Here is a 25752-nt window from a genome sequence, read left to right as displayed (position 1 = left end):
TTAAGCTAGACAGCACTAGGTTTTGATAACTGAAAGGAATTGAATAATGGAATTTGACCAAGACATCATTAATAGAACTATATTTCCAGCACAAAGAAGGATTCAATATAGTACAACTGGAAGCCGTGATTAGGGAAAAAAAAATCCTATATATAATCCTATAATCAAGAACTCTGTAATAAACTTGGGCCAGTAGTTTAAATATTTTCTGTTAGGGATTAAAGATTTGGCAGAGAAAATGGAAGTGCATTTGGTACATCTTTGGCTGTGGTCATCATCTTCCCATTTTTTTTTTCTTGATGACATTCATAGAAATTCTAAAAGGAATGCAATCTATTTGCTTAAAACTTTCCTTGTAAAATTTTAAAGTGGCATTGATTCGTGTTAACAGGAGAAGTGAGACTGAACTGGGAGACACAGAAGTAGATTGTTCCAACCAGACACTCAGAACAGTGAGTGGATTGTAGGAGCTGGGAGGACCAATCAGAGGGAGAGCATCTTTAGGAAAGAACAGCTGCCCAGGAGCTTGAGGTTTTGAGTAACGTCGGTGAGTAATTATGGGGAAAATAATTTAGCAGCACCAGTAAAGAGTAACAGGAGGGGGTGGTGATGGAGACTGGGTGGTCTTGAAAAGATTGTAAGAATCAGGAGAGATGACTCAGTAGGGTCCAGAGTGGGGAGATGCACAGCATTTTGGAAGGGGTCATTGGCAGCAGGGATGGTGGTTCCATTTACAGACTCCTTTCCATACATGATCTCATCGTCACTCTCAGCAGAATTTCAACACTTTCTCCCCTGCTTCCTCTTCTTCTTTCTTCTCCTCCCCACCTCTTTCTCCTTCTTCCTCATCACTGGCATTTATTGAGAACACACACCACATTCCATTATATACAAAACAATTTGTAAGATCAAATGATACCTGATACCCAGAGATTCTAGACCAGGGACTAGTCAGTGTGAGACAGTTAATGACATCTCAGTTCTAATTTGTTTGAGGTAGTACTGATTGGACATCTAGTTTGGGATACTTCTTTTAGAACTAAACCAATCTCTCAGTTCAATAGAAAGAGACAGAGGGAAAGAACAGACAATGAAGAAGGACAAGAAGAAGCTGAAGGAGGAAAAGAAGGAAGAGGATTCAGGGCAAGAAGAAGACAAAGTAGAAGAAGGAGGAGGAGGGGTTATTTGAAGAAGGATGATTTACTTAAGAAATGCTTATCTAGTTTTGACTTTGTGCCCATTTCAAATGCTTTATAAACATTAATTGATTGAATTCTCATAGCAACCTTATGTGATAGATATATTTATTATTACTATCATTTTATTATCATTTTTAACCATCATCATAGGAAACTGAAGGGCATATAGTCTAAGTAATTTGGTCAAGGTCACACAGCCAGTAAGTGGCAGAGTTGAGATTCGCACCCAGGTCTCAGATTCAGGTACTATGCTCTTAACACTACCTAAGCTGCCAGGGGGTTCCCTGTAGGAACGTCAGAAAGATGAAAAGATGGGTTGTGGAGAACACTGGAGTTTCAGTCATGTCTGTGAACCTTAAATGATACAGTGAGCACTGTGATCCTTATTCATGTTGCTCTCTTCAAAGGAATGTAGGCTATTTCATCCATTTCAAAAATTTTGAATAAAAGATACGCACATTTATTTCTAAGACTGGATGCAATACACGACCATCAAACTAGTTTTTGCTGAATAATCTGTTCCTGAACAGAATGAATCAATAACCTGGTCTTAATTCCAATTTATAAGATGAATATTTAAGCACCACTGTGTAGTTCTGGTCACATTATTTTCAAGGATATTGGTTCTATCCAACTCAAATATTCTTTTTCAGAAATCTGCAGATCACAGATCTACCTTCACCAGATTATGCTATAAACAGCGCATCTTCAGAGTGGTGTCTCATAGAGCAAGCACCACAAAGTCCAGTTCTTCCCCACCTCTTCTCAGTCTAGTACTTGCGTCCACTAATGGTTCAAACAGCTCCCTTGGTGCACTGGAGGAGGGATTTACTTTTTAAGTCCAAAGTGCTGAAACCAGCAGTAGGGCTGGCCGGAACGTGATTGTCCTTCCTTTGTCAGGCTGAAGTTGGAAAACTACACATGCTACCCAAACCCTTGGTTGTTTCTGAAAACACCCTCTGTAGCTGATGCTCCATAATCTAGAGGCTTTGTGTTGCAGCTAAAACACAGAGCCCAGAAAGATGCCTCCTTTGCCAGGGCGTCGAGCCTGGAGGAATAATTTCCTAAAATCCTGGCAGTCAGAAAATATTCAACATCCCTGGGCTGCAAGGCCCCTTCTTTCTTGGCCCCATCCCTCACCAGAAGCCAGAGGGCTTTGCCTGCAGAATGTCCCCAGTGAAACATGGGGAGGTGTGACTCAAGGTCGGTGTCCTGGCTTGTCCTTGTCCTGGAGCACATTGTCATCCAGGCTGCTGAGGATGCTCCTTTCCTCCTTCTCCATGGAGCCAAGAGCTCCACACAAAACCAACTAGCATCACTTCTATGGCCATTTCCTCCCGAGGCCTGGTTCAGTCATTGTGAGCCTGTGGAAGGTCTTAGCACAATGATTATGCAATTATGGTGGTGGTGATGATGATGGGCAACGTTCTTTGAGAGTCTTATATTTTGTGCACATTACCAGCACTCAATGAATGGCCCTACAACCTATAAGATAAATGTATAGGAGTTCTTTGGGGTTTTTTTCATCTTATTTATTTATTTATTTATTTTTTGGTCTTGTAGCATGTGGGATCTTAGTTCCCTGACCAGAGATTGAACCTGTGCCCCCTGCAGTGGAAGTGCAGAATCCTACCCACTGGATACCCTAAGGAAGTCCTTATATATATATATATATATAAACACCTATATATATAGGTGTTTAAATATACCTCATATCCTCACACATTTCTGGAGTATAAGTACTACTAGGTCCATTTTATAGACTTTGAAACAGAACCTGAGTGATGAAGTAACTCACCCAAGGCCATACAGCCAAGAAGGATCAGATCTTTGAAGCTCAAGTTAAGAATCTCAAGTGTCCCCTTCAGGCTTGAATTGATGACCTTAAAAGTAACCACAGTTCAGTTCAGTTCAGTCGCTCAATTGTGTCCGACTCTTTGCAACCCCATGAACCGCAGCACACCAGGCCTCCCTGTCCATCACCAACTCCCGGAGTCCACCCAAACCCATGTCCATCGAGTTGGTGATGCCATCCAACCATCTCATCCTCTGTCGTCCCCTTCTCCTCCTGCCCTCAATCTTTCCCAGCATCAGGGTCTTCTCAAATGAGTCAGCTCTTTGCATCAGGTGGCCAAAGTATTGGAGTTTCAGCTTCAACATCAGTCCTTCCAATGAACACTGAGGACTGGTCTCCTTTAGGATGGACTGGCTGGATCTCCTTGCAGTCCAAGGGACTCTCAAGAGTCTTCTCCAACACCACAGTTCAAAAGCATCAATTCTTCAGTGCTCAGCTATCTTTATAGTCCAACTCTCACATCCATACATGACCACTGGAAAAACCATAGCCTTGACTAGACAGACCTTTGTTGGCAAAGTAATGTGTCTGCTTTTTAATATGCTGTCTAGGTTGGTCATAACTTTCCTTCCAAGGAGTAAGCGTCTTTTTAAGTTCATGGCTGCAATCACCATCTGCAGTGATTTTGGAGCCCGGAAAAATGAAGTCAGCCACTGTTTCCCCATCTATTTGCCATGAAGTGATGGGACCAGATGCCATGATCTTCGTTTTCTGAATGTTGAGCTTTAAGCCAACTTTTTCACTCTCCTCTTTCACTTTCATCAAGAGGCTCTTTAGTTCTTCTTCACTTTCTGCCATAAGGGTGGTACCATCTGCATATCTGAGATTATTGATATTTCTCAACAGGGCAACATATTGTTGCTGTTCAGTCGCTCAGTCATGTCCGACTCTTTGCAACCCATGGACTCCAGCATGCCAGGTTTCCCTGTCCTTCACTATTTTCATTATATCTACATATCACCAATGCCTAATAAAAATCTGTAGATGATTTATTTTAAAGATGACTCATTTTGGCAAGACTCCTTCCTTCCTGCATTTCTTCCTTTTTCCCCTCTGACTTCCAGTCAACCTGCCCTCATTTCCTCAGACTGTATATAGTCTGCCATGGGCCAGGCACCAGGCTATGTCCTGGGCATACAAAGAAGAACAAGACCCAAGCCAGACACCACAAAGCTTAAGTGCTGGAGCAGAAGCCAGACATGAAAGCAGGTTACCAGGATAAGCCCTGTCTCTTGCTTGCTTGTAGAACAGGAGAGAGGGTGCTGTTGCCTCACACAACACACATGTTCTGCACTCTGCCTGCATTTGTGAGGACACCGCTTATGTTCCATCCAGGCATGAAATGTAAGGTTCTGGCACCTGAACTCCAATTGCCCTTACATCACAGCCACACTCACTCAACTATGCTGATGTAGGTTTAGGTTTTCCTCCTAATAAATCACTTTTTCAAGGTAGAAACAAGAAATCTACATTTGGAACTTAGTGACTATAGATCTTTATTTCCCTGACTCTTAGTTTCTCAGCAAAGGGAGGAAAGATAAACATTCGCGCCCTAATTACCTGGCAGAGATGTTATCAGATCAAGCACAGTTATAAGGCAGGCATAAGAGGACTAAGCATGATGTAAATGTGAAGGCTTTTTGTATATTCTTAACATGGGGTTTAAAGTTTTGAGTGATGCCATCTACCTGCCTTTACCCCCCGCCAGTGCTCAAACACGTGCTCCCAGTCTCCTGCCATAACTCTATGCCTCTACCTTTGTGTTGTTCAGTCACTTTTTGTTTCTTTTGCAACCCCATGTACTGTGTAGCCCACCAGGCTCCTCTGTCCATGTGATTTCCCAGGCAAGAATACTGGAGTGGGCTGTCATCTCCTCCTCCAGGGGATCTTCCAGACCCAGGGATCGAACCTGCATCTCCTGTATTGATGGGCAGATTCTTCACCATCTGAGCCACCTGGGATTCTACCTTTAAGCTCCCTCAATTCTCTGACTCCTTGCCTTTGCTACTACTCCAGTGGGAATGGCACTGGGAATGGCAACCCACCCCAGGATTCTTGCCTGGGAAATCCCACGCACAGAGCGGTATGGCAGGCTATAATCCATGGGGTTGCAAAAGTCAGACACCACTGAGCAGCTAACACTTCAGTTTTGCATTTGAATAAAAATGAGTTAGTTTAAAAACAAACATTACATAAATAATCATACAGAATATGGCCAAAAGATGTGATGATGCTACTTCAAGCTGGGGAAACATCAGGACAGAGAAAACACTTCTGGGGAGCGTGAAGGTGAAGATGGGGGTGAAGAGATGCTTGTTCTAAGAATCAGATTTGCTGGGAGCAACCTTAGGAATTAACATAATTATTTACAAAAGAGTGTGACTGTGCAAAAACCTGTGTTTCAAAGGCAGACTGCAACTGAAATGTTTTCTTGTCACGATCATTTCTTCATTGAAATGAAGAAATATGTTCATATCAACTCACACACACACAGCTGTGGACACTGAATTTCAGAATGGCCATGGATTTACACCCTTTCCCAGGACTGTCAGCCACAAAGGACCCAAATGTGGGTTTTCATTTCCTTTTTTCCTGCAAAGCACAACACTTTACAAAAAGAAAAACACTTCAAAGGCAATCCCTTTCTCGCATACATTTCAGGGCTCCATTTGAGATCCACATTTATCTTCCTTATCCAATTACGTGATCAAAGCAGAAGTGTTTGGCCTACTTTGGGGGTTTAAAGACATCCAGGGAAAAACTAGAAACATTTTAAACTACCTTTTTTATGCCACACATTTTCCTGGAGGAGAATTGGAATCCACTCTCCCTGCTCTCTCTTAACTCTCTTAGTCTCCAGACACAAAAAGTCAGGTCAGAGAGTTAAGATACTTTAATCATCCAAGCCATAAAAGATTCAGTTACATCTCTGTAAACACCCATCTAATCTCAAGTCAGTGTGTCTGGTATCCTGTTTGCTCTCTACAAGGCTACAAAGTTCTTTCCAGAAACCACTGAGAAACTCTTGATTTTGTCTGATTAGTTTTAAAGAACTTGTATCAAAATAAAAACTGCAAAAAAAAAAAAAAACCCACCTGAAAAGGGATTTTTTAGTCTCCCCAACAAAACTGGTTCTAGCATATCTGTCATGTTAATGCTACAAGATGGAGCTCATGTTTCCTAAAATAGGTCACACCTTGTCTTTTACATCAACACTGTAGGATTTGAGGCCCTGGCTGAAAAAAACAGCAAATATAACGTCTTCAAAAACTATTTCAGTGAACAAACCACCTATTGGTGGATTGATTTTTCTCTGTGGATATAAATCTGTTGGCAGCCCCCAGAATCAGGGCATAAAAGATGACCTCAGACAGCTGCTGCCATTTGTTTCGGTGGGAAAATGAGGGTTTTGTCTCTCCCCAGAGGTTAATCCTGTGATGCTCTGAATGTCGTCTGGGCTCTGTTTCTGAAGGGTTACATGGAGAGGAGCAATGCTTTGTGGTTTATGACAAGATCACGGCAGAATATTTTATGCACGCTGTGATTTGTATCGCCCATTTGTGCACAGGCCATAAAAGTGCACTTTTTATCAGGAACATGTGTGAATATATAACAGCACCAAAGACATATGGCCACTAAATAATTCACAGTTATCTATCTCCTCAGCAGATTCCATATATACCTACCATGTTTTAATGCCTAGTTTGCTCAGAAACAATATTCTTTACGACCCTTCCAATATGAAAATGTTTACTGACTGGCAACAATATATGGATACCAGGGGATTGGGCTATAAGGAAGGGCCTTCCCCGCCTCTCCTTGTCCTCATCCGTTTCCACTGAATGCTTCCAACCAGCACCTAACCTCTTAGGAGAAGGTGTCTTTCCCAAAATTGGGTGCTAAATTCTGACTTCTGATGTTTGGGCCATGAGATAGGAGTCTCTGACTAACCTTCACCCTCTTCTCTTTTCAGTTCTATATCCATTTACAGTCCCAAGGAGAATCCAAACACATTTGACGCCGCAGCATTTTTCCAGTCCGTGGGGAATTTCCTGGGGATCTTCGCTGGCTCATTTGCCATGGGGTCTGCATATGCTGTTGTCACAGCACTGATATCCTTTGTCTGTGTGTGGGAAGCTGGGGACCGTCAAGAGCAGGCAACATCCTTGGGATGTTTCTGAGGACTAACAAACTCCAGACCAGGAAATGGCTAGATGGTCTTGTTCAAGTGTAGCACCATTATAGCACCACTGGGGCCATCTTGATTCTGAAGCGTAGGCTGGTACCAGGGGAAGAGGGAGGGGGCCAGGCTCTTTTCCTGTCCAAGGCCAATTCTAGGACTGCTCATATTGTCTGATCCCAGCATATCAACAGTCTTGAAAAATTCTCACCTAAGAATATAGGTGGCCAGGGGGAAATCAGGCTTGGCTATATTAAGATCAAGAGGAAGAAGTGAATATCCAATGTCAAGAATAAAACAGGATTGACTCAAGAGTGACATACTAAGTATTCTCTGCACCCTTTTTAAACTCATATCAATCACTAGTTCAGAGGGTTGGCTAAGACAAGAATCACTGTGGGTTTAAATGAGCATCCATAGCTATTTTATGGAAGAAGAGCAGCAGGCAACTTAGAAATGATGCTTGCCATATCCAGGCAATTGTGTCATCCTACCCCCTCTTTTTCAGTAGAGAGGTGGGAGGATGAGCGGAGCTCCTAGAGAACTTGAGTCAGGGAAAGAAGCTTGTCTGGTGGTCTCCTCACTCACAGCAGTTATATGGGGCAAAAATGTCAGATTCTAGGAGGAACCAGAAGGCTAATGTCAAGTATGTGGGCTTAACAGAGTCCAGAGAGAGGAGGCAGGGCAAAGGATTAGAGATCTTGGGGGAAAAGGGAAGGACTAAAGGAGAATGGTGGAAGAGGGGTCAGGGATCAAGGCAAAGAAAGCAAAATGTTAGACTCTTTTTCCATGAGGACTGACCCAACAGTTCACTGAGCAACTGCTAAAAGGCTAGGTTCTATTAAAGCTTTCTCAGATAAGTCAGAAGATGAATAAAACATGGACCCTGCCTCCAACTAATGACAGGCTTGGAAAGACAAGCTCTACAGAAAGAGTTGGATAGAAAGTGAGTGCTAAAGCTGCAGCCACCTTATTAAGGTTATAAAAATATAAGGATGAGGCCGCCATGTCTGGAAAAGTCCAACAGACTCTTGGCCAATCTGATGATTCTGGAAAATAACCTGAAAAGCAGTGTTTACATGCAGTGTGTGACTTAAGCTTGACCTGAAAGATAGGTAAGATGCAGGCAAAGACCATATAGGTGATTCACAAGAAGATCAATATTCACAAAGGTCACGAGTGGGGGTTGGGGGACACTGACATGGCCTAGAGCAGTTGTCCCAGAGAGGACCGTAGAGCTTGGGCTGGTGAGCAATGCAAAATGAGCAGACACAAGTGCAAAGGGGTCAGCTTGTGGAGTACCTTGGCGTGCCACTCAAAGAAGCCTGAGCATCTCTCTATAGTCCACAATATGTGACTGAAGTTTTCTCCAAGGATCATGACACACTGAAGGTCCTGTGTTTAAAACATAAATGAGGAACTGGTATGAAGGATGAATGAGAAGCGGAAGATTGAAATCAAAGAAGACTGTGATAATGACCTGTAGGAGAAAGCCAGAAAAGAGGTCAATGTAGAAGACCCTCTAGGACTCAGTGATTGGTTGGTTCTATGAGATAAATAAGAGGAGAAAATCAAAAGACCACCCAAAAGTTTTGTCCTGGGATGTCAACTTTTTGTCCTGGAGAATGTCAACTCCATTGACAAAAATAAGTCAGAATAGGTAGGGTTGATTTCCAACAAAAAAAATAATGGTTAACAATGTACCCAGTACTGGTGATACATCAGGCTCCCTACTACTTGTTTTACATGTAATACCTCATTTAATCTTCACAATGGTCATATCACACAGATGCTATTTTTCCTGGAAAAAAAGAAAAGCTTAGAAAGCATAAGCCCAAGGTCACGCAACTAGGTCAAACCCAGGGAATGAAACCAAGAGACAGACCGCACCCAGACCACACTCTTGATCACTGCTCCCCTTTTGTTTGCCTCTTAATTATTAAGGGGAATTACAATGGAGGTCACATGTTGTTTGGAGTAGAGAAATAGTAATGATGATAGTAATGATAATGAGGAACTAAAGAGCCTCTTGATGAACGTGAGAGGAGAGTGAAAAAGCTGGCTTAAAACTCAGCATTCAAAAAACAAAGATCATGGCATCCAGTCCCATCGCTTCATGGCAAATAGATGGGAAAACTGGAAACAGTGACTGACTTTATTTTCAGGGGCTCCAAAATCACTGCAGATGGTGACTGCAGCCATGAAATTAAAAGACGCTTGCTTGCTCCTTGGAAGAAAAGCTATGACCAACCTAAACAGCAAAAAAGGAGACATTACTTTGCCAACAAAGATCCGTCGAGTCAAAGCTATGGTTTTTCCAGTAGTCATGATGGATGTGAGAGCTGGACCATAAAGTAGGTTGAGTGCCAAAGAACTGATGCTTTTGAGCTGTGGTGTTGGAGAAGACTCTTTAGAGTCCCTTGGACTGCAAGGAGATCAAACCAGTCAATCCTAAAGGAAATCAGTCCTGAATATTCATTGGAAGAACTGATGCTGAAGTTGAAGCTCCAATACTTTGGCCACCTGATGCAAAGAACTGACTCATTGGAAAAGACCCTGATGCTGGGAAAGATTGAAGGCAGGAGAAGAAGGGGATGAAAGGATGAGATGGTTGGATGGCATCACCGACTTGGTGCACATGAGTTTGAGCAAGCACTGGGAGTTGGTGATGGACAGGGAAGCCTGGTGTGCTGCAGTCCATAGGGTCGCAAAGGGTCGGACATGACTGAGCGACTGAACTGAACTGAATAATAGTGAGATAGTTAGGTAGCATCACCAACTCAATGGACATGAGTCTGAGCAAACTTCAGGTGATAGTAAAGGACAGGGAAGCTTGGCATGCTGCAGTCCATGAGGTTGCAGGGAGTGAGACAAAACTTAGTGAATGAACAATAGCAATGATCGCAACATTTTGTGAATGTCTAGCATGTGTCTTTATATATATCTCCTCATTTGAATTTACCCTATAAGAACAATTATTATTATTTCTGCTTTATACATAAGGAGATTAAGTATTCATAGCTCACTCTGAGTCACATGTCAGTCATAATGGGCATGATATTAATATCATCTTATATATGTTGAGAACCTTACCAAGTGCCACCCATTATCTTTTATATTTTGCATAGATTATCTCAGAGAGTTTTTATAAGAATCCTGGCAAGGAGATACTATTATTCTCTCAATTTTCAGCTGAATAAACTGACACATAATTTTAGACAACTTGTCCAAGGCCACACAGCTAGGACATTTTAGGGCCAGGACTTAAACCCAGGCTTTCATCCCCAGGGATGGCATGAAGTAGAAGAGCTGAGATTGGAACTTTTCTCTGCCTGATGTGCAGGAAATGTATGAACACATAAGTGAACAGATTTTGATAAGAGAAGGGAAAAAATTCCTGGAGACTTGAAGTCTGCCCTGACATTGGATCAGATCTGGGGAAAGGGGTACTCCTGATAAAGAATTGCTTCCACATCCTTACTGACTCTCTTCCCAGAAAAGAGGTTTCACAAAACAGACTCACTTAAATTACACTAATTGAAAAACTTACACATCCTTTGTCACATTCCAGGCACTCTTCTATGTACCCAGAAGGTAGGTTGCACTATTTACGCCCATTTTCAGACATGAGAACCAAAGCATAGTGTGGCCAAGGTTCACATCTAAGCTGATATACAATGAATATGAGCCCAGGTAGAGTTGCCTTCTAGAGGTCACGCTCCCAACCACAATATAATCCTTGGTATTGTGTGGTTTCTAAGACTTTACAAAACATTTTTAATATTGTCATCTCATGTTACCCTTCACACTGTGGGGATAGGTGTTATTCTTATGCAGTTCACCTTCGATACAAATAAGGCTCAGAGAGGTTATCACAGTGCTCAGAAATCACACAGCCAGTGACTAGCAAAGCCAGGACTCAAACCCAGACCTTGCACTCAGAGGTCATGCTTTTTGCTTCCCTGCCTGGCTGCTAGACATCTCTTAAGGTGGAATCTCCCTTAGATTTTTTTTCCAGAAACATAAAATTGCAATGTAACATTTCCTTGTCTGTCAGGGCATTTTCTGCCTAATGGTGGATACAACTGCAGTTGTAGCCCTTTCCCGTCCATCGCATACTCCTAATCATCTCCCCAAAGCCCATTCTCTGCATGGCTCCAATCACTGTGCCTTTGTTCTACTTGCAATTTATAGACGATTGACCAAGTGTCATCCTGGCCAAAATGAACAATTGCCTGCCAAAGGGCATCTTGCTTGACTTAGAAATAATACACATTTTCCTCCATCCTACTTATGCAAAGAGAGCCTGGGCAGCTTCCCCATCACTGAACAAAAATGCTCCTCCTGATCCAGTTTCCATCCCTAAGAGAAAAGGCTTTTCAAGGTGATCTGTCCATAGACCAGCATTCCCTGGGGAGCAGTGGCCTGGGAGGCCACTTCTGGGAGTGTGGACTGGCTGGGCAGACACACTCTCCTTGATTTTATTTTCCCAGATCTGCCATCTCCTGAAGGGCACACCCAAAGGGTTGAGGCCAAATTTAAGGGGCATTATGTGTCCCCTTAACTGACTTCATCCTCTTAGTAAGATATCTTATTTATTTATTTATTTATTTTTTGGAAAAAGACATCTTTTTTAATCTCAAGACCACTTTGCGTTTTTACAGCCGTGTTCAGCCCCCAGTGAAGCATGACTCACGCCGGCCTTCAAAGGGAGTCTCAGCAAGAGAAACAGGTCTGAGAATCGGTTCTCTCCTCTAAAACGATCACCACCAGAGGAGTTTTTCTCAGCCAAGAGGGAGATTTATTCATAAAAGCAATTGTTGTTTCCCTTAACGCCTCTTTGTCACTTGACCAAATTTACCAAACTGTGCGAGTTCCCTATGCTGGAAACGGGCCTGTTTTTCCTCCTGTCTTGGAGCGCCTTTCTGTCTGCTGAGGCCGCTGGCCTAACAGGTCAGTGCTTCGTACTGAGCGGCCCACTGGATGTGTGAATACTTGTGTTTCCCGCCCCTCACCAAGTCCCCCTCCCTGACCCTGCAGGAGTGAAATGGCTTGTGTCAGAATCAACCTCTCCTGGGTACCCTAGGGAGAAAAAAAAAAATGCATCCATTATATGACAGCTTAATTGGAAGTTTCCAAAGTGTTGATTCCTCTTCTCTCCTTACTGGTCAGGAAGGGGACGTTGAAATCTACAAATGACCGATGTACAGATGGATGATGGCTTTACACGTAGGGAATCTCCGCGCAGAGTGTGAAGGGATGCACGGCGGCTTTGTGGGAATGAGTGCTGGCTTTCCATTGGCTGTTAGCAGCGACACCCACATAGGCGGTCTCTCCGGGTGTGCGCCTGGCCACACCCAACTGTGTTTAAAAATCTTTGCCTATATTCGGTGGCAAACCAGAAAACAGGGTGGTTTCGGTTCAGTGTCTGTTACCCTAGAAGGTCTCTATGTAGAGTCCTCTGAGATGGAATGATTGATGGAGAAAGAGGCAGTCCCTAAGGTCCCCCGGGAGGAGTGGGGAAGAAGGGAGGCCCACAGCTTGCATCCCGTATCTGAATTCTGCAATTAGATTGCCTTTCTGCAATAGCGAGGGTTTACGCTTGGGTAGCTGCAACGATTGGGTGCTTTTCCGTGTAGAAGAATCACCGTGGCTCTGAGCAAAATGTCAGAGCTGTTTCTTTCCTTTGGCCTAGTTCCCTCCTCCTCCCGGGTTTGAGTCCTGGATCCCTTGCTGTTTGCTACATCTTAATTGAATTTCAGGTGGTGAGACCCCACCCCCCGAAAATGCTAACTGGGAATAAGGTATGCCTCCAGGGGTTCTCGCATTTTAATAAGTGGTACTTTAAGTGTAAATAATAATAAAAGTTGATATAGGGAAAGCTTACAGTGAGCCAGGTGCTGGCTAACTGCTTTTCATGGATGTTCGCGTTAATTTACAGAAAAAACCCAACGTTAGGGACTATAAGCCGTTTACTTGGCCAAGAGCCAGTGGAGGAGCTGGGATTTCAGACTAGAACATCTAATTCCAGAGCCTGGGCTCATGGGCACCAAGCCCTGCTACCTTGAATGAAATTCTGTCTTTGGAATATGAGGCAGGCCTCCAAGAGTAGGAAGATAGTTGGGGTCCCAGGCGCCTGCCTGGTCCCCTTGCTTCTGGGCTGGTTGGGCTCTCCTGTGAAAGCTGTGGCAGGTCTTTTTTGCTAAGGATAATCTGTTGCCCCAGGCATCTGACCCACCTTACTTATAGCCACGGGGAACCAGGCTGTTTCCACAGGCTTTGAGAGTGTCTGTTGCTGATACAAACAGCCACCTGCCAGCTTTTATGACACTATAATCAAGACTACATTACCAGAGTCCACCCAACCAGGCCCTGTATCATTCCAAACCATTCTAACACAACATCCATTGTATTGGAGCCTTGCCTTGTTATTAGAGAGGTTGCTAAAGAGCTTATGCATTGCAAAGAAAATGGATACTTAGTGTCTCTTAAATGAAATAATGGAGTAAAAAGTTTACATCGGTCATTCAAAAAGTTGTTGTTCCCTTTCCTCCACATTCTATGCCCTTTTTAGCACTTAACATGGTGTAAAATAATGTAAGCGATGTTAACAATAAAAATACATATTTGACCTTCTGAAAAGGTAAAGTATCTTAACTCACCTGATATTTTTTAGTCTACAGTTTAACATTGTAGTAGAACACACAAACATATACACACATATCCTGATGCCTAAGATCGTTTCTGTGCGTGAAAATCGTCTTACTGTTTCCTGATCCAATTCAGCAAGATCATGTTTTCTTAACTCATTTTAAGGTTGTGGTCCAAGTATAAATTATTGGTTTATCTGCGCCTTGCTCTTTGGCTACACTTCGGACCTGATATCCTTACTGGATACCGTGCAGACCTCGTCTAAAGAGCCAGTGTCATGAGTTGAGTGGATGCATGTGTGGGCTTTAGTAGCAGAAAGACCCAAATGCCCACGGCTATATCCAGGGGAGCACTTAACCAGAACAGGACTTCAGGCTAAGCAACAAGTTGGACAGGGGTTTGATACAAATCAAACTTTTTTAAGTGTGAGCATTTGTACTGCTAAAGACCAAGCCTGCTTAGTCCATATTACTTATGTGTTTGTTTATTATTTGATCCCTGCCTATTTCTAAATTGGCTTTGAGGCAACTCATAACAAGAGCCATGCATATCATGGGACCATTTAGTTGAGGCTAGACACTCAAGTGCTTTGGGATAGAGTCGTTCTGCAAAATGAGACAGCTGTTCATTGCTGAGGTTTGGCAATAAACATGGCTCTGAGCTTTCTGGCAGCCAAAGCCAAAAGAGAAACATGAGTTGTGCAGGAATAACACAGTATTATAAAAGGAAGTCACAATTATTTATAAAAATGGGTATGCTTTTTTTCCTAAAATTTTAGGTGTATTTATCACACACATCTTTATATGAGGGCCTATGAGCACCATAACGGACAGTGTATTGTTTTAGGAAAGATGGAGATCCATTCTTTATGCAGTCATTTCTCATATCAACCTTCAATAAAATCTGACAGTGTGGTATTAAATTACAATTCCCTGGGGATATTTCATGTAATAAGAAAATACTTTCAGTTCTAATCCACAAGTAAACTAATAATACAAAGCTGAAAATATAGAAAAATTTTCAAAAAGTGCTTAATGAATAAACATGATGATGAATATAGTGAATGAAATGAAATAAGGTATAAAGAGTTTATGAGTAACTACAGTAGTAACCAACCATCCTGGGGCTATGTATGGGCTCACTAAGAATACCTCATGTATGTCCTGGAAATGGTGCTCACACACAATAGTTTCTCAGCAGAATTCCCCCAGCCCTGACATTGCTAGGTGGGGGCTAGAGGATGCCTACCGAATGAGCACCCCCACCCCTTTCATTGGGTCCACAGATTGAGTTTTCATCTAAGATTTCATTGGGGGGGGAGCGGTGAAGGATTTCTGTTGCTTTAAACAGAATAATATTAAAAAAAATTTTTTTCTTACTACTAAGGTAAGGCATTTTCCTTGTAGAAAATTTGGAAAATGTAGATTTACTGAAGGAAATAAAATTAAAGTTACCTGTATTCTCACTGCCTATTAATTACTATTGTTAATATCTCTCTGAATTTATCTAATTATATGCAAATATTAGTATATATACACAATTAAATATATGCAAGGGCTTCCTTGGTGGCTCAGTGGTAAAGAATCCACCTGCCAATGCAGGAGACATGGGTTCCATCCCTGGGTCAGGAAGAGCCCCTGGAAAAGGAAATAGCAACCCACTCCAGTATTCTTGCCTGGGAGATCCCATGGACAGAGGAGCCTAGTGGGCCAGAGTCCCTGGAGTCACAAAGACTTGGACACAACTCAGCATGCACACAATATATGTATGTAAATATATTTTTATTTTTAAAAAATGATTTTTTTCACTTGACAATTTTATAGTGAATATTTTCATGATATTAAATATTCTTCTACATTATTTTTTATGGCTGCCTAGTATTACACTGAAAGTGTTAGTCACTCAGTTGTGTCTGACTCTTTACAACCCCATGCACTGTACACCATCAGGCTCCTCAGTCCATGGAATTCTCCAGACAAAAATACTGGAGTAGGTAGCCATTCTCTTTTCCAGGGGATCTTTCCAAACTTAAACCTGGGTCTCCTGCATTGCAGGCAGATTTTTTACCTTCTGACCCACCATGGAAGCCCCACTATAACATATTAACTTGCTATAATTTGTTATATCAACCTTTTGATCATTTATAGTTTTCAACATTATTAATATGATTGCTGTGATAATCCTTTTAGCTTGATATATAAACTTCTATTTATATAACTACCTAAAAATAAAATTCCTGGGTTAATGAAGATGCTAAAATTTTAATGTCTTAGAAAAATACATCCAAGTTATTCTCCAGAAAATTTGTATTCCTTTATACTTCCACCAACAATGTAAGAGAGAGCTCATTCACTCACATCTTCACCCCCCTGAACTCATATTCCCTCCTGCTAATTTGATAATCAACCTCCATTTCATTCTGATTTAAATTGGTATATTTTTACTGAGGAAATGATTTTAATTATGTGTCATCATTGGCAATTTATATTCCTCCCTTGGTGAACTACCTGTCTATGCCCTTTGTCCTTTTTTTTCTACTGAAGTGTTTATCTTTGTCACATTAAATTTTAGAAGCTCTTTATTGATTCAAAAATATTAACTGTTGACTATCATGTAGGCTGCAAATGCTCTCCTTTCATGGTTTTGTCTTTTAAATATATTGTATTTTGTTTGTTTACATAAGGGAATAGTTTGGTTTAGACATTTTCAAGGTTCATGTTTTGCTCTTCCTTAGAAAGTTCCAAGTTTTATTAATTTCTGCTCTTTATTGTTGTTTAGTTGCTAAGTTGTGTCTGACTTTTTTGCAACCCCATGGACTTAGCCCTCCAGGCTCCTCTGTCCATGAAATTCTCCAGGCAAGAATACTGGAGTGGGTTGCCATTTACTTCTCCAGGGGATCTTCCTGACCCAGGGACTGAACCTGCATTGGCAGGCAGATTCTGTACCACTAAGCCACCAGGGAAGTAATTTCTGCCTAAAAAGTCCAATATTATTAATAATAATTTTACTTTATTTTAATATGTGTCTGGTTTTTTTTCACATTAGAATCCAAACTGAAATTTGTTTTGATGTGAGGGATATGAGGTGTGAGATATTAGCAAGTATTTAATTTTCCTCCTAGATTGTTCACTCATCCTAATACCTTTCAACCTTAACCTATGAATTTTTAACATAATGTCCATGTATGTAGGTACATATATGTTTGTATATGTTCTGGCTTTCTGTTGTTCCACTGAGCTTTTAGTCTTCACTGCTTTCATCATTTCAGCTCTATGGTTCATTTTAATGGCTAATAGATCCATTTCTCATTCCCCTCCCCCATTTTTAAGAGCTTCTTTGCTATACTCACATGTTTATGTTCCAGAATCACTTGAAAATAACATTATGTTTCAAGCAGAAAATAACTTTAGGACTATGGTTAGGGTTGTATTAAATTTTTAGTTTAATTTGAGGAGGAGTGATGTTTTTACAATGTTGAGTCTTCCCACAGAGGAATACGTTATGTCTCTCCATTTATTCAAGTCATCTTTTATGGCCCTTAGTAAATTTTTATAGTTGTCTTCGCATTAGACCTGCGAATTTCTTGTTAAGTACTTTTTAAGCTATTTTATATTTTGGCATACTATGATGGATGGAAACTTCTTCCATGATAGTTTCTGCATGGCTATCGTTTGTTTATGTGCATCTAGACCTCACTATGCTGTTTGATTTACTATCTGCAGTTCTGAAATATAGAACCAGAGCTCATGTGTAGAATTAGGATTGATGGGCCAAAGTTATATTAGACTATCAGGTTCATGAGAGCTATATCAGAACCAACAGTGTGGCTGAAGCATTCTAGGCAGTCAATATCTTTTGAGCAATGGAATGAATGATTTTAGCTCAACAAAAGGAAACATTTCTAAAATATGAATAACAGACTGTGTCTAAGTTAGTGACTGCCTTATTCCTGATAATAGTCTTTTCTTTTTATATATTATTTATTTATGGTTGCACTGGGCGTTCATTGCTGCACCCAGCTTTCTCTAGTTGTGGTGAGCAAGGGCTTCTCTTTGTTGCAGTGCACAGGTTTCTCATTTCTCTAGGTGCATGAGCTTCAGTAATTATGGCCCGTGAGGTCTAGAGCACAGGCTCAGTAGCTGTAGCACATGGGCTTAGTTGCTTCACAACATCTGGAATCTTCCCCGACCAGGGATCGAACTCGTGTCCACTGCATTGGCAGGCAGATTCTTATCCACTCTACAACCAGGGAGTCCCTGATAACATTCTTATGGATTCTTTATGACCACTGGTCAAGATATTTCAGAGCAGTTTCATATATCAACTAAAGGGTGTATCATAAATTACATTAAGCTGCAATTTAATTTCTCTAACTCTTAACTGAAGATGGAGACATGTAGACCCAGGGAAACAAGAGCCTAGTCTACAAGAATATGGTGGGCATATGTTGGCTTTGGCTGCCCAGCACCCATTCTCACTTTCACTGGTAGTAGCATCCTGATGTTACTGAGGGAACTACCCTTTCTCCATCAGATACCATCTTGTTAACCAATGTACTCCATCCTCACCTGCCAAAGCGAAAAGGAGCATCTGAAGCTAGGTCAACCAGACACTCCTTCCTGGGAGTGTGGACCTTTAGGAGGAAGTTAGAAGGATGTGTAACTGTTGGCACCTGGACTTTCCAACAGCAAAACCCTGTTGGGAACCTTTATTCCTGCCACAGATCCCTGGAGCTGCCTTTATGTCTCTTCCCCCCCAATGAATTCCCTTCTGATCACAGTTGCCAGAATTAGTTTTCACTGCTTGCAAACAGAGAAATCTAAATAGTACAAGGGAAGGAATAATCCATGAGGGTATTTCAACAAAAAAAGCTGTGTAACTTGGTGACAGTTCAGAAGGGAAAAGAGGCTCAAGGACAGCGCAGCCTCTAGGCTTAGATACTTGGACTATCTTATGCCAGGTGCATGCTGATACACAAACAAAAGGAATTAAGCTCACAAAGAGAGTTTTCACAGTGTTCATTATTCTTTTTGAATTCAACTCCTTGTAAGATCCATTATGAACACTTCAGTGGGTGTGTGGGGGGGGGTTGCTCATTACCACAATTTTCTGCTTTCACTTTCAGTTGTTACTAATTTGATGATGATCATTTGATTTATTTTGATCATCTTTTGCTTCAAGGGCCACATTTGCAGCCGCCTCGTCTCAGTCTCTTGGAAATTGCACCTGCAAATGTTCAGTCGTCACATAGAAGAACTTAGTTTTATGGAAACAAGTGGCTTTTAGACATGCAAATGAGGGTTGGCATTTCTATTACCCAGAGGTCTGATATTCTGCTATTGGAAATACATAAGCACAGTCTGAGAAAAGTTTTATGTAGGAAGACTGGGCAGAATGTCAAATGCTAGTGAGAAGTCTTTCTGGAAGATGAGGGCGTGTAGATAGAAATGGAATTTAAGGAGTCCTCACAAGCCACGAGCCGGGATAGCAGAGAAGGAAGAGAACGTATGTACAAGTGTCTGCCCTGATTACAAAATCAGCCACTGAGGGGTCTCAGATTTCTAACTCTTCTGCTAATTTGCTGAGGGATTGGAACAAGTCACCCTATTAATTGGTATCTCAGTTTTCTTTATTGCTGAGGTGAAAGGATTTTATCATTTTGTAGTGCAAGGACATTGTATACATACACACAGAATATGGCTTTTGAGTAAATACAGGACCCATGATACCCTCTCTATGAGGTAACTGGTACATATGCATACCTAAATTCTGATCAAGTAGAATTTTTCTTGGCCAAGTTTTTAAAAGCCATTAGGTTACTGAGTCATTATTTTAAATTGAATATTGGAAATAATTCAGCAGTATTATTTATAGCATAATCTCTGGTGGAATTGAATCCTGTCACAGAAGCCACTTTTCAGTTTATAAAGATAACCAAAAAGCACAGCTGGACAGGTTGTTTGAAAATTCATTTTTATAATCTGTTTCCCAGCTGAGACTTTGGGGGTCAGGTTTTTGCCAGAAGCAAACTTTTAGGGACTGTCATTAAACCCTCGAAGAGTAAGATTTCTAATGGCAACATTGACACTGCGTCTAATGATTTCTCTGCTTCCACGCACTGCTGTAATAAAGGCAGCTTCCATTTTTAGGTTCCTGGCGCATATTTTATGTCCGCTGGAAGTGAAGAGGGAGGAGGGAGGCCGTTGGCATTCCTCACTTTCTCATATAGAAAGTTAAACAGTATAACCCATTATTTACTCAGTTTAGGATGGTTTTCATCTAAGAAAATAAACATATAAAAATCTGAAAGAAAAAACAGCCCTGATTACTAACCAATGCTATTGGGCTTTATAGTCTTGTTTTAGAGAGTAAAAGACTCTGAAAAAAAAAAAAAAAATGAACATAAAAGGGTAAAAACAAGTGGCACCTGGCCCATTCACTAAGGAATTGACCAAGATGTCTGAAAGAGAGAATGCAGCACACACAAGCATCAGGGACAACAGAAAAAGTTAATTCATTCCATCCCATCACCGAGGTTTGTTCTCCCATTGGTTTCAAATGACAAGGGCCTAATTACATTGCCATGATAAGGAAAAGCTGACACTTGAAAGCTCAGGTCCTGCTTATCTGTCAGGTCAGCTCTTGAAAGGCTTTTGTAGAGTAAGTAGTCAGGAAAAGTGGAACCTGGGAAAGCCTTTTTTTTTTTTTTTTAATAGACAAGGAGGGAAGATTTCCAAATGAAATGACTATTGGTGGGCATGTTGCAACTTCACTTGATCTGAGTACATAAGCTGGCTCACTACTTCTCATCTCCATCAGCTTGGCAAAAACTTGTCTGAAACTCTTTAAGAAGGCTTCTAGTTCAGAGGTGAATGTGTTCCATTTGTCCTGCCACTGAACACATTGCATGACTGGATGGGAAATACATTTCTGGATCTCAGTAAATAAATCCCCGGGAGAAGACTTAGTTTGCCTTGTTTCTCAAATCAAGTCTGGCCAGTTTTAGCTTCTAAATACGTGTCATTGGCTGACACTTCAGCTTCAAACTGCTCTTGCTTTCATATTGACAGGACCATATGAGTCCAACTTATTAGCCAACAATTCAACAATAAATGAAATGCATGGAGTGTTTTTCAAGCCAAAAAATAAAGCCAGAGGTTCAAACTATTAGGCATTCAAGCTGCCGCAATAGACACCCAAAATTCTCAAGGGGGTTTGTGAACCAGCTCGCTGAACTGAGGGTGAACATTCAATGACACCATCCCAATAAACACAGGAGTAAAGTATATTTCCTCGCATAATAACTCATTAACTCACACTTGCACTTTCTTGAACCAAATAGCTCCTAGTTTCAACATGCAAACGACATTGCACATGTAACTTGAATAGTGAACAAATTTACCTCTGTTTTCTTCACCGTAAATATTTCCCATCATTATTTAACATCTCCTCATGGTGCCAGCAGGCATAGGGAAAAGAGAAACCTCTTTCTCTGTTGCCCATGTTCTGCCCAAGCATGTAGAAATTTGTCAGAAGATAGATGGCATGAATAATTAACATACAGGTGAAGGAGAAAGAGGAGTTGAGGATACTGGGAATTATAGCAAATGGATCAATGGCTCATTTCAGCAAAATGGGGTATATAAGTGAATGAATACATGTCATAGAGGGAGACACAAAAATTAGCTCATTCAAAAATCTGGACTCTATGCAAGTGTGGAACCTCCATAGGTAAAGGCCATTGAGTGTAGACACCTGGAACAAGTCTGCTTACTAGATACAGGTGACACTGGTATGTACATGTATCAGCTGACTTCAAGGAAATGAAAACTGAAAAGGAAGAAGCCTGACACCACCAACATTTAAGGTGGAAAGTCAGGGAACTAAGTAAAAAGGTATTTTTCTTCCCTTTGGACCTCAAATTAATTTGCCTAGGTACTCAATACTACATTGTTGAAGGAATTTTTTTTTGTTTTAAATGGAAATTTATAAACCTTGCAACATGGACAGAAAGTAATCTTGAATGCATTGGAGGATCTAGGAATAAGAATGTAGATTTGTGCTGTTTTCTATATAGATATTCTCATCCCACAAACTCATGTTTCATCTGCCAACTGTAGCATTGCCCAATATGGTGAATTAGACTGTAATTGTAGTCTTGGAAAACTTGGAATCCTTCAAATTCCCTAAAGGAGATTTCCATTTTGTTAAATCTTTGACTTTTCAGTTCCAAGTTCATGTTCAGCAGTGGTGTAGGAAAACTGTCAGAAATGTCTCTTTTTACTAGACCAAAAATAAATAAAAGTGTGGCATGGAAAAATAGCCCATCAACCTTAAAACCCCTCAGAGTGCCGTCTGAGAGCAAGTCAGAGTTTTTTCTTTCTCACTTGTTCTCTTTCTGTGTTCTGATGATATAATCAATATATCCTGTCCAAAAATGCAGTATTCTCCAGTCTTAGAAACCCCTCAAGTCTTCATTTAATGTCAAAGAAAATCATGCTCTGTGTGATATATGTTTATTTTTTAGCTTCTGTATCTGAAGGCTTCATCAACTTTTAATGAGAAAAGAACTACTGAATAATGTTATCGTAGCAGAGACTATATACAGGTGACAATAGTCTTGAGTAAGAAGATTTAAATATTAGAAGAAAATAGACTCTGCCGCTGATAAATCCAGATAAATGTCTATTTGTATGTGAGGATCAAAAATAGTTTCTCCTGCTTTCTCTTTTTAGAGCAGATAAATATTTCTTGAAATAGAGATTTATTCCTTTGACAGACCTGCCTTTGAGTGTCTGATGTCTGCTGGGTACTGTTATAGGGTTGGGGGCAATACAAAGAGAAACATGATAGACCCAGCCTTTGGGAAGGACCAGGTCAAGAAGGGACACTGGTAATTTAGTTGTCAGGAAGTCCAGCAGAAGCTGTGGTGGCCCCATGTAAGTCTTCAGTTCCATATACAGTAAGTCCCCTACATACAGACCTTCAAGTTGCAAGCTTTCAAAGATGCAAACATGTTCATATGTCCAATCATGTGAGTTAGTTCAGGTACCTAGCATGCTTGTCACATGTATGCATCCTTGCGCTTTTATGTACTTTACTGTCTAGTACTATATAGGGTACAATAGTACCATATCTTTATTTCAAGCCCACAATGTCCAGAAGCAAGTATAAAAGCAGCAATGATGTCGCTGGTACTACTGTGCTTTTCAGGGTACCACACTGTAAGATTAAAAATGTTTGCTTTAGTTTTTGTGTTTGCTTATGTATTATTTGTGTGGAAAGTATTAGAAACTTATTACAGTACAGTATTATATAGCCAGTTGTATTAGTTGGGTACCTAGGCTAACTTCATTGGACTTATGAAAAAATTGGACTTATGCATGTACTCTCACAAGGGGACTGATTTGTGTTTGGGGGAATTTCAGTATGCAGTCCTTGAAGCAAATGTAAAAACAACAATTCAGGTCATAGATATTTAAGATGGGAAAGTGCTTAGAGATCATCTAGAGCAGTATCTACCAGAATTTCTTGCTCCTACCCACGCCAGTGTTCTGGCCTGGAGAATTCCATGGTCACAAAGAGTCGGACACAAGTGAGCAATTTTCACTTTCATTTACTTTCTTGATCCTTATTGGAAAAAAATAGTTTTATCATGCACTTATCTGCACACAAGCGTATTTTTGCCCACAAGGGTACTTATATACTTTAAAATACACAGACATGGGAGGGGGATTCAGGATGGGGAACACATGTACACCTGTGGCTGATTCATGTCAGTGTATGGCAAAAACCACAGCAATATTGTAAAAGAATTAGCCTCCAATTAAAAGAAATAAATTAATTAAAAAAAATAAAATACACAGACTTTCCAATTAGTAATTATGAAGTTATATTTTTTTCTACTCTTCTGTGAGTTTCTTGTATACCCAAATTTAAAGAACACTAATGCAGACCATCTTCTTTTAATTCACTGAAGAGAAAACAATGGACTAGGCAATGAATTTGAATTGCTCTAGCCATTCAGCTAATTAAGTATCTGCACTATGCCAAGTAGATCTCAGGTCTCCTGGCACTGATTGTAGTACATTTTCTCTTACATAATTTACAACAACGCAATGAACCTTCATATCATGTAAACATATGTTTGTATGTACATGTGTGTGTGTGTATATATATAACACTAATGCTCCCTGAGAGGGTCCAAAAGAGGGAATCACAGAGAACAGTGTAAATGGTGTTCTGTTAACCAAAAAGAGTTAATTGTCATCTCAAAACTGATCTCTCTAGAAAGAACTTACTTGCCAGCAGAATCATTATTCCTCCCAAAGAATTATGGACCTCCTCCTGCTGTTTCCTAAACTTCTTTGCTTGCCAGTAATTTGAATTTAACTGTGTACCTCTTTGTGGTTTCTCAAACTGCTCTTTTAGTTAGTGTCATAAAGTATTGGTTCTAGTTCTTGTTCAAAATTGCAGAAATGAGTCCTTGTAGACAGCTCTTCAGGGATCTTGCCCACCACTGAAAGCTCACTATGCAAACTGAAAGGCAATTTTGAGCACACGCATGAGTCAGAAACTCTTATCATTATTTTCTCTAAGTCATTTCTTGATTTCTTTCAGAGCTCCTTATTTATCTTAGTTCTCAGATATTTTTGAGCATGCTCCACTCCCCATGGACCTGGATGTATGTACTTAGTTCTATTTGTCATTGCCACGGGACCCCATAAATACAAGTTGAAACCAGGACTTTAGACATGCAACCCAGTAGTTGCATGAAGGACCACTTGTTTTTCAGAAAAGATGGAAACAGAATGATCAGATTTTATGTCTGCTGGGAAAGAAAATGAAGTAATGTTTTGCCAACAGAAGATTGTCATACTTGATGCTTCATAATTCTATTTTATGAATACTAGCACTAATAAAACATATAAGAGAAATGCTTTCATACTTATGATAATTAGCCTGAAGTATATATTTATTTGGCTGTGTCAGGTCTTAGTTTTAGCATGGGGATTTTTTGTTGTGGTGCACAGACTGTAGTTTGGTGCACAGGCCTAGCTTTCCCTCAGCATGTGGGATCCTAGTTTGTTGACCAGGGATTGTACTCATGTCCCCTGTACCGCAAGGCAAATTCTTAACCACTGGACCGACCACCAGGGAAGTCCCTACCTTAACCATTTTAAACATAGAGCATATTAATTGTTTATTCTAAATTTTGTATTTAGAAAAACTATGATGAATTCATTCAATGTGTATTTATTGCCTAACCTGTAACAAATTCAAACCCAAAGTGTGCAAGTAAGCTGCCTGTTCATGTATAGGCCACACAGTCTCCTAGCTCTCTCCCCTCACTCACACTGAATTCCCTACCACTGATCCTACACCCTCCCAAGTTTTCTTATTCAAGACCTAAATGCCTCTCCATCCTTTAGGAAAACTTTCTTCATCTCTCTACCTTCCCTAGCCTGAAAGAAGTCACTGCCTCTCAGAATTCCTATTTTATTATCAACTACTGCATTCTACCTGCTATTAGATGTTTCTGTGTACATGTTGTCTCTGCTAGGAGCCATAAAGCTACTTGAGGTCTACGATTGGGTTAATTCATTCTGGCATTTCCCAACAGATGGAGAGCATTTGATTGGATAAATAGCAAGTACCCAAGCGAACCTGTGGGCTTCTCTGGTATCTCAGTGGTAAAGAATCTGCCCTCCAGTGTATGTGACACAGGTTCATCCCTGGGTCAGGAAGATCCCTGGAGAAGGAACTGGCTGCCCACTCCAGTATTCTTGCCTGGGAAATGCCATGGACATGGGATTGCAAAAGAGTCAGATACAACTTAGCAAGTAAACAATGACAAGTAACTTGCA

General features: G+C 40.8%; 1 protein-coding gene across 1 annotated transcript in view; it reads left to right on the top strand.

Moving 5' to 3' along the window:
* The window catches only part of SLC9A9 (solute carrier family 9 member A9), a 646928-nt gene that overhangs the window by 313445 nt on the left and 307731 nt on the right, over window positions 1–25752 (top strand). Inside the window, exons 7-8 of the mRNA XM_043875249.1 lie at window positions 7028–7166; window positions 12082–12187. Of these exons, the coding sequence (XP_043731184.1) occupies window positions 7028–7166; window positions 12082–12187 (245 nt within the window). The remainder of the gene's footprint in view (window positions 1–7027; window positions 7167–12081; window positions 12188–25752) is intronic.

The sequence above is a fragment of the Cervus elaphus genome, chromosome 19, assembly GCF_910594005.1.
Source record: "Cervus elaphus chromosome 19, mCerEla1.1, whole genome shotgun sequence".
In the NCBI taxonomy this organism is placed as follows: Eukaryota; Metazoa; Chordata; class Mammalia; order Artiodactyla; family Cervidae; genus Cervus; species Cervus elaphus.
Note: the sequence above shows the minus strand (reverse complement) of the source record. Positions and strands in the feature narration are given on the sequence as shown.